Source organism: Heloderma suspectum, chromosome 4 (assembly GCF_057233095.1).
Source record: "Heloderma suspectum isolate Gila_16-S chromosome 4, 16-S_ref, whole genome shotgun sequence".
NCBI classification, from domain to species: domain Eukaryota; kingdom Metazoa; phylum Chordata; class Lepidosauria; order Squamata; family Helodermatidae; genus Heloderma; species Heloderma suspectum.
The window spans coordinates 115,477,314-115,490,469 of record NC_139461.1 but is presented as its reverse complement, the minus strand read 5'-3'; the positions used below and the strand labels follow the sequence as shown (position 1 = coordinate 115,490,469).

At 44.5% G+C, this 13,156-nt stretch overlaps 1 protein-coding gene across 10 annotated transcripts in view; it reads left to right on the top strand.

Moving 5' to 3' along the window:
• Positions 1–524: 524 nt before the first annotated feature.
• GMDS (GDP-mannose 4,6-dehydratase) overlaps positions 525–13,156 on the top strand; it is a 453,335-nt gene continuing 440,703 nt past the window's right edge. For 4 of the 10 annotated variants that reach the window (XR_014790260.1, XR_014790259.1, XM_084850473.1 and 1 more), the window contains exon 1: positions 525–654. Coding sequence is in view for 4 of the 10 variants with exons in the window: in XM_084850473.1 (XP_084706599.1) it covers positions 541–654 (114 nt within the window). In the remaining 6 variants the exon portion in view is untranslated. The other 6 variants (XM_084850478.1, XM_084850479.1, XM_084850476.1 and 3 more) reach the window with 3 other exon arrangements.

Below are 13,156 nucleotides of genomic sequence, written 5' to 3'. Positions count from 1 at the left end.
GCTAAGACAGGGCCAACCAACCTCCTGGGCGCGCGCGCACACATACTCGAAAGGCTATTGGTGCAGAGCACGGCCGGCCGGCCGGCCGGCGGGTGGGCAAGCGCGCGCGCGAGCGGGAAGAGAAGGTTGAGAGAGGGACAGGAACAGCACCTGGAGTGCGCGCGTCTTTAGCTGGGGCGGGAAGGAAGAAAGGAACGTAGTGCTTGAAGTGAACACGGAAAGGCACCAACACTCACGGCAGAAGCAGTAGCCCAGCTAGCTCCTCGCCTCCACCCTCCTTCCTCAAACCCAGCCAGAGCCCCTTATTGCAACTTACTCCTTCTCCGCTTATTCCCACAGCAGGCGTTATAATTGCTCTGCCTCAAGTGCCACTAAAAGAACTTTGCGCCTTGGGTGCCGCCCCCTCCCTGCCACCTTGGTAGCGCGCGTCTAGCGGCACACCCTCTTCCACGTCCAGCTCACCCGGTCGCGGCGTTTCCTCCCGTCTCGTCTGCCCACAGCAGCGGAGGTGCCTCCTACGGCTCCTCCCTCGCCAGGTACATGGCACACCCGCAGCAGCAGCAGGACACCTGCCCGAGCTGTGAATTGGCAACAGGGGACTGTGCAGATATGAGCACCAGGAAAGTGGCTCTCATCACTGGCATCACTGGCCAGGTAAGTCCAGTCTAGCCTAGTCTCAGCTGACCTGCCTGCCTCTCTTGTAGGTGTCACATAACGTTTGTCTTTTCAAAGCTGGAGGGGAAATGTGCACTAGGAAGCAGATGGCCAGGAGACGTTCAGTGCAAGTGACTTCTTAAATGCTGGACCTGCTTCACATGTTTCCAACCTGAAGCTGGAATCCTAAGCGCAGCCTAATACAATTGGAGTTCTGAGTAAACATGTTTATGGTTGTGCTATACGGTTGTCGATCTAGCTCAGTATAGTCTACTGTTTGGTAGCAGCTATCTGGGGTATTTCCAGCTGCCTGAGACCCTTTAACTAGAGAAGCTAAATATTAGACCTTGTTTAATACAAAGCATCTGCTTTATGCTTGAGTTGTGAGGGGCCCCTTCCATAAAATGTTATTGCTAGTGCTGCATATTTGTAAAAAAGAAGCAAAACACCACTTTTGCATCAGGATCTATGTGCAGGATGCATAATAATCCCTATATGGAAATGCTTGCTTCATGTAAGAATTTGTAACTTGGAAAACTGCCTGTGGATGTGTTGGATTTAAGATTGCCATTATACTTTGACACTAGCCTTTTGTTAGTTTAGTAGCTCTGTGAATGGAATAATAGTACTTTCTGCACCCCCTCTGTGGTATGTGTAATGGTACATTTCTAAAAGAGGTGCTAGAGCTTCTTGGAAGCCACATCTGTATAGTTTCAGATGATCTTACCTTTACTACTAATTCAGGCATACCAGGACCAGCATTGATAACAGGCTCTGATATAGCAGGAGTGGGCAACATGTGGCCCTCCAGATATTGTTGGACTGCCACTCCCATCAGCATAGCCAGTGACGATAGGATGATGAGAGTTGCAGTCCAACAACATCTGGAAAGACATGTTGCCCACCCTTGTGGTAGAAGTTCAGGACTGACCCCTGACTCAAATCAAGCCTGTAGTGTACAGGAAGAAGTAAAGCTACAATCCTTGGCAACTTTTTGCTATTGAACAATATGGGCATTTTTGTTGCATATCACTTCTCAACAACTTCTAGTACTGACCCCAACTTAACTGGCAGGAAAGACTGCTTATGGTCGATATTGCTGTAAACAGGAGAGAAAAAATATATAAGGTCATATAGTTCTACATTCATGTTAACTTGGAATGAATTTGTAGAATAGGGCTGTGGTCTTGCAGCTATAGTGCGCATGCTGTGGTCTGTTGTGCTCCTGGAACTCCTCCTCCATGGCTTAGCAGAGAGTTGAGGAATGGTGCTGTTGGGGTTATGGAGGAAGATGAAGAGTAGATTGGTTGATGGTTTTGTAGTGGCATTCTCTTGTATATTGGAGGTTGTCTCCTGACATGTTTTGCGCTAGAGTTCCTTGTGATATGACATTGAGTAAAAGATGAAAAGTTCATGTTTAACATATGCAGTGCAGAGACATCAGCGACTTGTATCTTGTAACCATCTACTGCAGAGAAGAGCAACCTAGGGGCTGCATGCAGCCCCTGAAGGCCATTACTGCAGCCCCTAGAGGTGCACCAACTCCACTGTCGCCAATATTTCCCCCCATTACATTTCCAGAGTCTGAGCCTACCAGTTGCAGGTTCAAGGTCAAAGAGTTCCAAGGTGGTTAGCACAAATAGGAATTAGGAAAAAGGCAAGGTCGCAACAGTCCAGGTCACAGGTAACAAGGCAACACAACATACAAGAAGCAGGCAGGAGGGTCAGAGTTCAGTCCAGAAGTACTCACACCAGGAATCAAGGAAGCAGTCCCAAGATATGGGAAGTTAGATTCAGGAAGATCTGGTCAACATTGTTTCCAGCAACTCTCTCAGCCATACACTGCAATTTTTATGCAGAGGCTCTCAGAGCCATACCCAAGCCTCAGCTGTGAGCTATTAGTGACTGCAGCTGAAAAGGTCCTCCTTCTGAGCAAGCTTCCTATGTGCGAGTAGACCTTTTCTTACAAGGAGGCTCCTGACTCAGTCTAGCACTCATTTTGAGTTTGTGTCTTTTCAAGGGGCTTCCAAGGGCTTGGAGGTTTCTCTGGCTCCACCTCTGAAGCACAGGCCTTGCCTTGTCTTCCATAGGTGATGCCCTCATGGTAGTTATCCTGAGGGTCTAGGCTCCTCCTGGTCTACTGACAGATCCTGTGCATTGCTGGTCGCAGGTGGTTCCTGGTTCTCTAGCTCTTCCTCTGTGGATGAGTATTTCAGCAGGGGCATGACCTCCCCCCCCAATTTCCCCATCACCTATACTCTCCACTCCCTCCCCCAAAGATCCTCATATAGATCGTTCTTTTCCTACTGCTAGCAGCGAGGAAAAATGATCTGTAAGGGGGGAGGACAAGGATATCTACTTCCTCCCCCAGAGATTTTCACACAGATTACTCTTTCCCTGCTGCAGCTGAGAGTGAGGAAAGAGAACTCTGTATCAGGATCACTAGGATGTGCATGTGTGTGTGTTTGTGTGTCTCCAGGTGTGTGAGTCCTGTACTAGCATCACATGTGGGCCTCAGGGCAAAAAGGTTGTGCACTCCTAATCTAGTGTAATATTAGGTAATTCTCAACTGGAGTAAATGCAATCAATATAAAAACGTTCTCTTTAAAAATACACTCCTTTGTTGACATACTGCATACTATCGGCTTGCCATTCCTCCTTATGTGGTAAATTCCGGATTTATATTTCCTTGACAATATGTTTGCATTGTTTCAGTTAAACAGGATATGTACCAGATGCCCAGCAGCAGAATGTGATTTACAAGATTGTAATCAGTATTGTAGACGTGTTAGACAAAAGGTGAATGCATTCAGAAATTCATATATTCAAAACTTAGTTTTGTATCTAAGGGTCTCACATTTGTGGTGTACACCTAAAAATATAAAGTATTACTGTAACAAACAGGAATTTGAAAATACACATGTCATACTGGTATATTTGTCAGAAAGCTGTGATTAGTTATGGCTCCCTGTTAACAGACCAGTTGTATACATGTTTACTCAGAAGTAAATGTTGCTGTGTTCAATGGGGCCATTTTTAAGATAAAAGATTAGATTGTCCCTGTAGGCACAAATAATTGATTTGTAGGGATTTTGGTTTCTGTAAAGCTTAGTAGCAATGCTGTTAAATTCTTAGTATTATTTTGAGAGCAGCTGGGCTGCATCCCATTTTAAATAACTTAGGGTGAAATCCTATGGGATCCGCCCTGGCTACTCATAAGCCTTCGAATTTGGAGGCTTATTCCAGTGCAAAGTGGGAGGTGCCTTTAGCCTCCTGCTCTGCCTTTAAGCCAGATAGGTGTTTTCACCTGTCTAGCAGAGGCTTCAGGGAGGGGGAGGAAAGAGGCTGGAGTGGCCATAGGATTTGTGGTATGGCTGCTGCCCTGGTCTCCTCCCCTCCCTTCCCCTGAGAACACCCCCTTCCACCCCCTATGAACTCACGTTTGTAAGCTCATAGCAACAGCAGGTGCAGTTTTCTCTGCGCTGGCTGGGAGGGGGAGAGGAGTGTGGTGCGGTTTCCTGGCTCTGAGCTCAGAGCCCTGTCTCTGAGCTCAGATTCAGGAAACTGAAATATCCTATGTCCCCCAGATGCTTTCTAGGGGCATAGGATTGCTCCCTCTGACTGCAATGCTATCCACACTTTTGAGTAAACATGCTTATGATTGTGCTGTTCTGGCAGTAGTTTCTGGGCTTTTTAAATATGCTCTAATTAGAGAACTCACAAATACTTGCTATTCTGGCAACCATGTGTGTTACTGAATATAGGCCTGGTTCAGACATAATGATAAGTGAATTCTTTAGTATTCTGACTTATGGGGAAAAAGAAGTGTGCTAGTACATGCTGTTTGATCACTCCCACTTGGCTCCTCCTGCCAGTGGAACTGGCTGAACAAACCAGGAAGCTTGTCTTATGCCTCTGGCTTGTTAGGGGAGGAGCAAGCCAGGGATCCTGATTTGGATGCAACTTTAAATCATGGATGGAAGCTTTCTGGTTTGTTTAGCCATACCTTCTGACAGGAGATACCAAGCAGAGCAGCATGCACAAGCACACTTGCTTGTTCCTTAGAATTCTAATAAATTCTAGTTTATTGTTATATTAGTACTGGTCTGTATTCTCTTCTGTGTGAATTCGATGGTTCTTGATAATTTTCTTCTAATCATGTCCTTTGACATTGCTTTCACTCTTCCCTGTGTCATACTGTATTCAAAAGGGATGAGACTAACATGGGAAGAAGCCAAGGCAACTGTGTTCATCTCTTCTGATGTGGCCTGGGGGTTTTGATATTCCATTTGGTGCATGCGAAGGAACTGCATTAACTTTGTGGTACAATGTGAAAAGGGGCCCTTAGGCTTGCAGGCAGTGGCTGTATCTTTTTATTATCATTGTATGCACTTACTGTTTTTAAGCACGTAAAAAATAATACTTAACTCCATGATTGCATGAGTAGAATCTGTAACTTGCACTAATGGCTGTTTTGGTGTCATATTGTTACCTACATTCCTAGTGGAGGTAGTATTATAAGAACCAAAATTGCATGTTAGGAGATTAATGGGTTTCTCTTTCATTGAAGGCACATACCGTGAAACACACAGTACATAGTACCTACTATTTGACTCACTTCAAGCACCTTTTGAGTACGCAATTTGAGTAGCTAGAGCGTGGTAAGGTGGTAGACTGTTCCATTCATCCAGTATACATATATGGCTAGACTAGTAATTCTAGGCCATGTTAACAAACATGAGCAGAGATATTACATAATAATTAACTCAGAGTAGAGATGTGAAAGCCCAGAAAAAAGGCAAACCTCAGCAGAAGGGGGTGGGGATGGGATTAAATATTTCCTTTTTAAAAATGAGTGAAATACTTTAAAAAAAGCATTGAAGTTGACACCGTCTGACAGGTGTTGGTGTTGCAGTGCAGGAGGGGTGAACTTGTTTCATCTCTGGAATTGTAGGATGAGCTTATGTTTCTGGAATGAAGTGCTCATGCAGCTTTGCTTGGTTCTGAATATGGAATCTAATCCATGTTTGACACATGGACGTTTAGGATACATGCCACATATATGGTAAATAAACAAATATCAGGCTAGTTTCTGCATGCAGCAAGTGTGGCCAAACAATTAGTCCTCCTGTGCTGGAAGGGTAGTTGAGGTCTGGAGATTGAATAATAGACGAGATTTTAATTGGTTTTGCTGTGAAAGGGAAAATCATCTATTTTATGCAAGACTGGGAAACTTTCATAATAGGCATTTCTTGAGCTGTTTCAAGGTTAATAATACCCTTATTCTGCGATCCTATGTGTACTTGCCGGGGAGTAAGTCCCATTGAACTCAAGGGGCTTATTTCTGAGTAGATGTATATAGAATCGTACTATTTACTGGGAGAACTTCCAGTAATTGATTTCATGTTTATACAGTTGAGATATGGTGCACCTTTTTTTCTTTTGTTTCTTTTTTTATTTCTTGTATTTTTGTTGCTTTACTGTTTAGTTGTTATCCAAAACTTCCCTGGATTTGGTGTTCCCCCTTGGCAGGATGAACAGACTTACCAGGATAGAAGGACAGTAAGAAAGGAGGAATTCGGGGGTGGACTGTAGGTGATGGAAGAACTTGTGGCCACTGTAGCTTGTTTTGAAACTTATTTATTTGCTTCCGCATTTTTATCTTCCTTTATAGACAATTACTGCCCCTCAAAGCAGCGCACATCAATAAAAAAGAGACAGGCCCTGCCATCAGGCTTACAAATGAAAATGACATTTAAATGCACATTGCTGGTATGCTTGCTTGGATAGCAATTAGTGGCTCTTGTTCCTTTGGCCAATGGACAGGGTCAGTGTGTTCTTTCTCCTTACTTCTGCAATCCCAGGCAGTTGGAGCCAAGTATTCTTTCTGGCAGAGAGAAGGAAGTGAGCTTCCTGCAACTGCTCCTTCTCTGGCCAATGGATGGGCCAGGTTGGTTTCCCTCTTGGCTTGTGTGAAGGTTTGAGGCCTACAGAGGCAAAGGGGGAAAAAAAGTCAGGCTTAGAGTCCTGGAGTTTTCTGTTGGGATGGGGTAACCCTGTGAGGAGTAGTTTCATTTCTCCAGTAAAGAGTCAGTTTCATTTCTCCACTTAAGTTTAATTTCTACAGGTTTGAAGTAGTACTTTTGGTTTTGAGGGAGGAGGGTATGTCAAGAGAGCAAGAGAGCCAGTAAGACTCAGAAAGACCAGGTTGCAGCCAGAGTAAGAATAAGAGCAAGAGAGAGAGACAGCCAGAGCCTGAAGTGAGGACAGAGTCTGAAGAGTTAGCAGGAAGAAGCAGCCTAGTAAAGTCCAAGGACCGCTAGGGTAAAGGAATGTGTGTTTTGCAACTTTTATTTTCTTTTAATGCCTTTTGTATCACTCAGCTCTATTGTGTAAGTACATTTAATTGTAATTTGAAAGCTTTAAATGTACTAGTAAACTATTGTGGTTAAACCCTGTGTTTAGAGTGTCAGTCACCCCATGTCTACAGCCTAAACGCCACATTACTGGAGAAGTTTTAAAGAAGGAAGGTGGGACTCTTAAAGGAGGCAAGAGATCCTTAAGAGGTGGCTCAGGGGGTCCAGGTCATAAGTGGAACTTTGACAGCTTGATTCCTGGAAAGTAGGGGCTGCACCCTCCCAGTGGCCTAAGTCCCTTGGCTAATGGGAGAATAAATTTTTGTGTCTGTTGAAATTGTGAGTTTCTGTGTGTTTTTATGTACCAAAATGAAATTGTTCAGGAAAGAGCAGTGTTTTAAAATAAGTTATGGTACAAATTCATACTGTTGCAGGATCCATGGTTCAAATGTAGCCAAGCTAGTGATATTAGTAGTAATGGAATTACTAAACAGTCAACGTTCTTGGGGACTGGATGTTGGAAAACCACTTTCACTTGTTGCACAATACATATCTTCAGTTGTTTAATTCCGGAGTAGGACCTGGAAATCTGCCTAGATTATTACTCCTGCACAACAGTGGTAAGGCTGTTTATATAACATTAACTTCTGATTCCTCTTGCTTTTGACTTGGCTCTTTATCTTATGCATCAAATGAAAAAATGTGGAGTTTTTGAAAATCACACCTTCAAGGAACAAACTAATATATAAAATAGTTGAGAAACTTCTAGCTCATGCATGACCAATCAATGTGAAAGTTCAGAACTGGAAGCAATGGATTCTTCAAATATTGGCTATAAAAATGAGTTGTAGTATTTTCAAAGGTATTTCCATTACTAGGATTGAAGTAGTTATAAAATAAACAAATAAATAGAAATTGTTCAGGATAGTTAAGTCTGTCCATATTTACCAGGACATTTGCAACTAACTATGCATGTTTACCACGTTCAATGGGACTCCAAATATGTGTGCCTCAGATGGGAGTCATTTGGAAACTTGTTGCACTGAACTCTGCTGAACTGGGCCTGTCCAATAGCAATACTGTCTAATCCCGGTATGCGCTACCTGTCTGTTATTTTGCACAACAGCTTCAAGTAACGAATTGTGCTCTCAACTCATACTTTTTTTTCTTGTTCAGTTACTTTACTCAACCCTTTGTCCCCTTCTAGTACTCTGAACCTTTTGGACTTGCATGCTGTTTTCTGTGTTTGAACACGTTCCCCTTTCAGTTCAGCCAAACACCCTCTCTTCCTTTAAAATACTCCTCAGAATCCTTGCTATCTATAAATTACTTCCTAATGCAGTTTAGACTCACTTCACTTTGGTAAAATCCAAGTCTTTTTACCAAAAATATGGTACAAGGGCCTAGCTTGCTTCACCCCGATCTGGGGCCCCAAGGTTATAGTTTTAACTATAAGGAAGTTAAAGTCATTCTCCTTGAACGTAATGTTTTATGAGTGTGGTCATGGTTGTTTGATAGGCACACCTGTGTAAGTTTGCCTCAGAAAGGTAATCAGTCAGTTGTCTTTTATGCTATACCAACAGTTCCTGAAAATCAGGTTTAAATATGAGCCAAGATTTGCTTCTTTTACTTGAAGACCAGCTAATACTGGTTGAACAATAATGGCATCCCCCCTTCAATAATAATGAAAGCTTTTTTCTGCTCTCCCAATCATTTATTTGAATGTCAAACATCTGGAAGGAGGAGGGAACCATTTATTTATTTATTTACAACATTTGTGTACAGCTCCACATCTAAACAGATTCTGAAGTGGTGAACAACAAGAAATAAAATGAACAAAGGATAAAAACAATGAAATATTACATTTAAATTGTTCTTTAAAAAAACAGAGTGCCAATAACACTGAGGCTGGTTAACCAAGGAAGGCTTCCTGGAAAAGAGTTGTTTTCAGGAGGCACCAAAAACAACCCTGTGTTGCCACCTGCCTGACCTCAGATGCAGGGAATTCCATAGGAAGGGAGCCACCACACTGAAAGCTACAGGTGGACTCCAGTCAGGCCATAGCTCCATGTGGAACCACCAGGAGAATGCTTTCTGATGACCTGAGTGATTGGGCAGGTTGGTAAGGGAGAAGGCGCTCTCTCAGGTATCCTGGCCCAAGTTGTTTAGGGCCTTGTATGCTAGTACTATGAGGGCCGTGGTGGCTTAGTGGTTAAGACGCTGAACTGCAGACTGGAAGGTCGGCAGGTCAGCAGTTCGATACCTGAGTGCTGCGTGACGGAGTGAGCTCCCGTCTTCAGTCCCAGCTTCTGCCGACTTAGCAGTTCGAAAGCAAGAAATTGCAAGTAGATAAATAGGTACCGCCTCGGCAGGAAAGGTAACAGCGTTACCTCGGTGTTCAGTCACGCCGGCCACATGACCACGGAAGCGTCTTCGGACAGCGCTGGCTCTTCGGCTTAGAAACGGGGATGAGCACCGCACCCTAGAGTCGGACACGACTGGTTGGGGACACCTTTACCTTTATGCTAGTACTAAAACCTTAATCCTGGCCTGGTAGTGAATAGGCAGCCAGTGCAATTCCCTCAGCATGCTGAAAAGGGGCAGCTCCTGATAACAGCTGAGCTGCTGTGTTCTGCACTAGCTCCAGCTTCCAGAGTGCTGTTAAGGGCAGCCCCACATAGAGTGCATTGCAGTAATCCAGTCTTGAGGTTACTAGTGCCTGTACCACTGTGGCCAAGCTATCCCTGTCCAGGAGAGGCTGTAGCTGGTGAACCAGATGAAGCTGGTAAAAGGCACTCCAAGCCGCCATGGCCTCTTGGGCCTCCAGTGACAGTGATGGATCTAGGAGCACCCCCAGGCTATGAACCTGACCTTTCAAAGGGAGTGCAACCCTGTCCAGAACAGGCAGTGAGCCTATCTCCTGGACCTGGGAACCACTCCCCCATGGGGCTTCCATTTACCAGGATTCATCTTCAGTTTATTGGCTCACATCTAGCCCATTACTGCGTTTAGGCACTGATCCAGGATTTGCACAGCCTCACGTGATTCAGATTTCAGGGAGATAAGATCTTTGTGTCATCAGCATACTGATGGCACTTGGTTCCAAGTCCCCTAATGACTACTCCCACTGGCTTCATATAGATGTTAAACAACATTGGGGACAGGATGGGACCCTGCGGAACCCCGTAGCTCAGTTGCCAAGGGGCCGAGGAATGGTCACACAATGTTACTCTCTGAAAATGGTCCTGCAGGTAGGACCGGAACCACTGTAACACAGTGCCTCCAATGCCCATTCCACGGAGTTGATCCAGGAAGATAGCATGGTTGATGGTATCAAAAGCTGATGAGAGATCAAGCGGAATTAGCAGGGCTGCACTTCCCCTTCCCTCTCTGGATAAAGAGGACTGAATGGAGAACTCTGGCGTAATACAACCCAGGCCAGGTTTAAGGTTTTAGGCTAAAGCCAGCATGTGGTGGGTGAAGGAAAGGGGCAAGGAAGTAGTGCTTGGCCTTGGTGGTTGTTCCTAGCTTCATAGGCCATGGTTTATTAAGCCTCAAATGATCATCCAAACTGGGTCGTGGAATATAAATTGTGATAAAATGTTCTTCTCATGCAAAAGTGTATAAAAAGAAAAATATGGAAAAAGAGAATGCATACACGGATTTGTATATATCCATATCAATGAATACATTTGAAATGTGTGAAAATACAACTTTGTAACAATTATGCATAAGCTTCAACAAAAGTGGACCAGATATCCAAATAAGATTGCAACAGTGTGTGAAAAACTGTATTAAAGGGGAAAATAGATAACATGATAAAATAATGAGTGGAAAACAAGGACAAAAGCATTAATTAGCAAGGAGAGAGTGAGGGGTTGGTGGGCAACGGGGAATCCTGCCACCGCCGCTTACCAACCCCTCGTGTTCTCCTTCCTTGCAAGGAGAGAACCAGGGGCTGGTGGGTGGTAGCAGCAGTGGCAGGAGTCCTGCGCCGCTGGCCAACCCCTTGGTCTCTCCTTGCAAGGGGTTGGCAGGTGGTAATAGGGACTCCAGCCGCCGCTGTTTTGTACAAAATGATGGCTAGGTTCTTTTTCGCAAATCCCAATTTTGTACAAATGGCAACTTTAAATAGGACCATTTAAGCAAAATTACTCATTAGACCATTTACGCCAGTAATTTTGTGTAAATGGCCCTAATTACATCTGCCTTTGCACAAAATTGGGATTTATGGAAGAGACCCTAGCCACTATTTTGCGCAAAATGGCAGCTGCTGGAGCAGCAAGATGGCACTCATTGTGTGCCCACAGACCATCCGGTGGCTTATCCCACATGCTCAACAGGGTCGGCTGGGTTTGGCAAGCAGCGTGCCAGCAAGGGTTTGGCAAGCAGCGTGCGAGGTGGCAGTGGGTGAGTTCGGCCATCCCTATTTGTAAGTCAATAATAATACCTTGAACCTGGCTTGGTAGCAAACTGGCAGCCAGTGCACCTCTTTCAGCACAGGTATTATGTGCGCATGGTAAGGCACTCCATTCAGTAGCCCCATTGTAGCATTCTGCAGTAGCTGCATCTTCCAAACCAGCCTCAAGGGCAGCCCCACATAGAGATCATTACAGTTCAGTAGTCCATTCTTGAGGTTATCAGGGCATGGATCACAGTGTTTAAGCTATCCCAGTCCTGTACCATAGTAGCTGAGGTTGGTAAAAGGTGCTCTGTGCCATGGAAATCACTTGAACTTCTAATGACAATGATGAATGTCAGAGCACCCCTAAACTGTGTATCCATTCTTTCAAGGAGAGTGCAAATCCATCGAGAAACTCCTTAATTCTTGGATCAGTGAACCACTTACCCATCTTACTGGGATTCTGCTTTAGGTGATTGGCCCTCATCCAGCCCACAACTTTGTCTAAGTGCTGGCCAAGGTCATGCATGGCCTCTTCTGATTCAAATGTAATGGAGAAATAGAGCTGAGTGTCATCAGCATACTGGTGCCACCTTGACCCTAAACTCCTAATGACACAACAGCTTAAGGTATATGGTAAATAGCATTGGAGTCAAATGGTACCTTGTGGCATCACACAACATAATTGGCAGGGGGCAGAGGTACAGCTGCCCAGTTCTACTTTCTGATCCCTACTCTGATTATAGGGGCGCAACCACTGAAAAACAGTGCTGCTGAGAGATCTAGTAAGAGTACCAGGGTCACACTCCCTCTGTTCCTTTTCCAATAAAGGTTATCCTTTAGGGAGACCAAGGCCGGTTCTGTCCCATAGCTAGGCCAGAATCCAGACTGGAATGGGTCTAGATAACATTCAGTATCATCCAAGAAAGTTGGATTCACCACTAACTCAAGCACCTTGCCCCAAAAGTATTATTTGGTATTAATGACCAGGCGATAGTTGATATACATCTCTGGACCAAGTGAAGGTTTTTTCAGAAATGGTTGCACCACTGCCTCTTTAAGGGCAGTAGGCACCATTCTTTCACTCAGTTATGCATTTACCACTCCCTGGATCCATCTGGTCAACCTTCCTCAGCTAGTTCAAATCAGCCATGATGGGCAAGGGTTGAGAAGGCATATGGTTGGTCGAACATCCTCAGCTCAAACTGATCCCAGGAAACTGAACAAGGCAGAGCACTGGACACCACACCAGGAACTGTTATAATAGTAGTGTTAAGATTGTTATGAAGCTGGGTGATTTTATTCTTGAAGTGCCTTGCAAAATTGTTATAACAGGCCTCCGAGTGTTCCAACATACCATTCACTGGGGTAGTTGTTAATAACCCTGAACCCCAGAGTCTTTCCCCAGAGTGGCCTGAGTGGTGGGTTTCATAAGATGCCAGCCCTGAAGATAATTTCAGTTGCTCTGGATGCATCTATGTGTAGGGATGTGAATTCTTGAGCAAATTCTGAATGCATTATTTCACTAAGCACTTTGCTCTTGATTTTCTCTCACCAAAATAAAACAGACCTTTAAAATTTGGAGGAGAAGCAAATGTTGGTGCCATAGTGGAAAGGCAGTAAGAATTCCAGATCTAAAATGAAGCTGATATGGCCTAACAGTGTGTATATTTGGGCTGAGGCAGACACAACTCTTCTAGATGTGTAGTGTAAAACCATCACTGTTCCGTTGTTCTTCTCAATG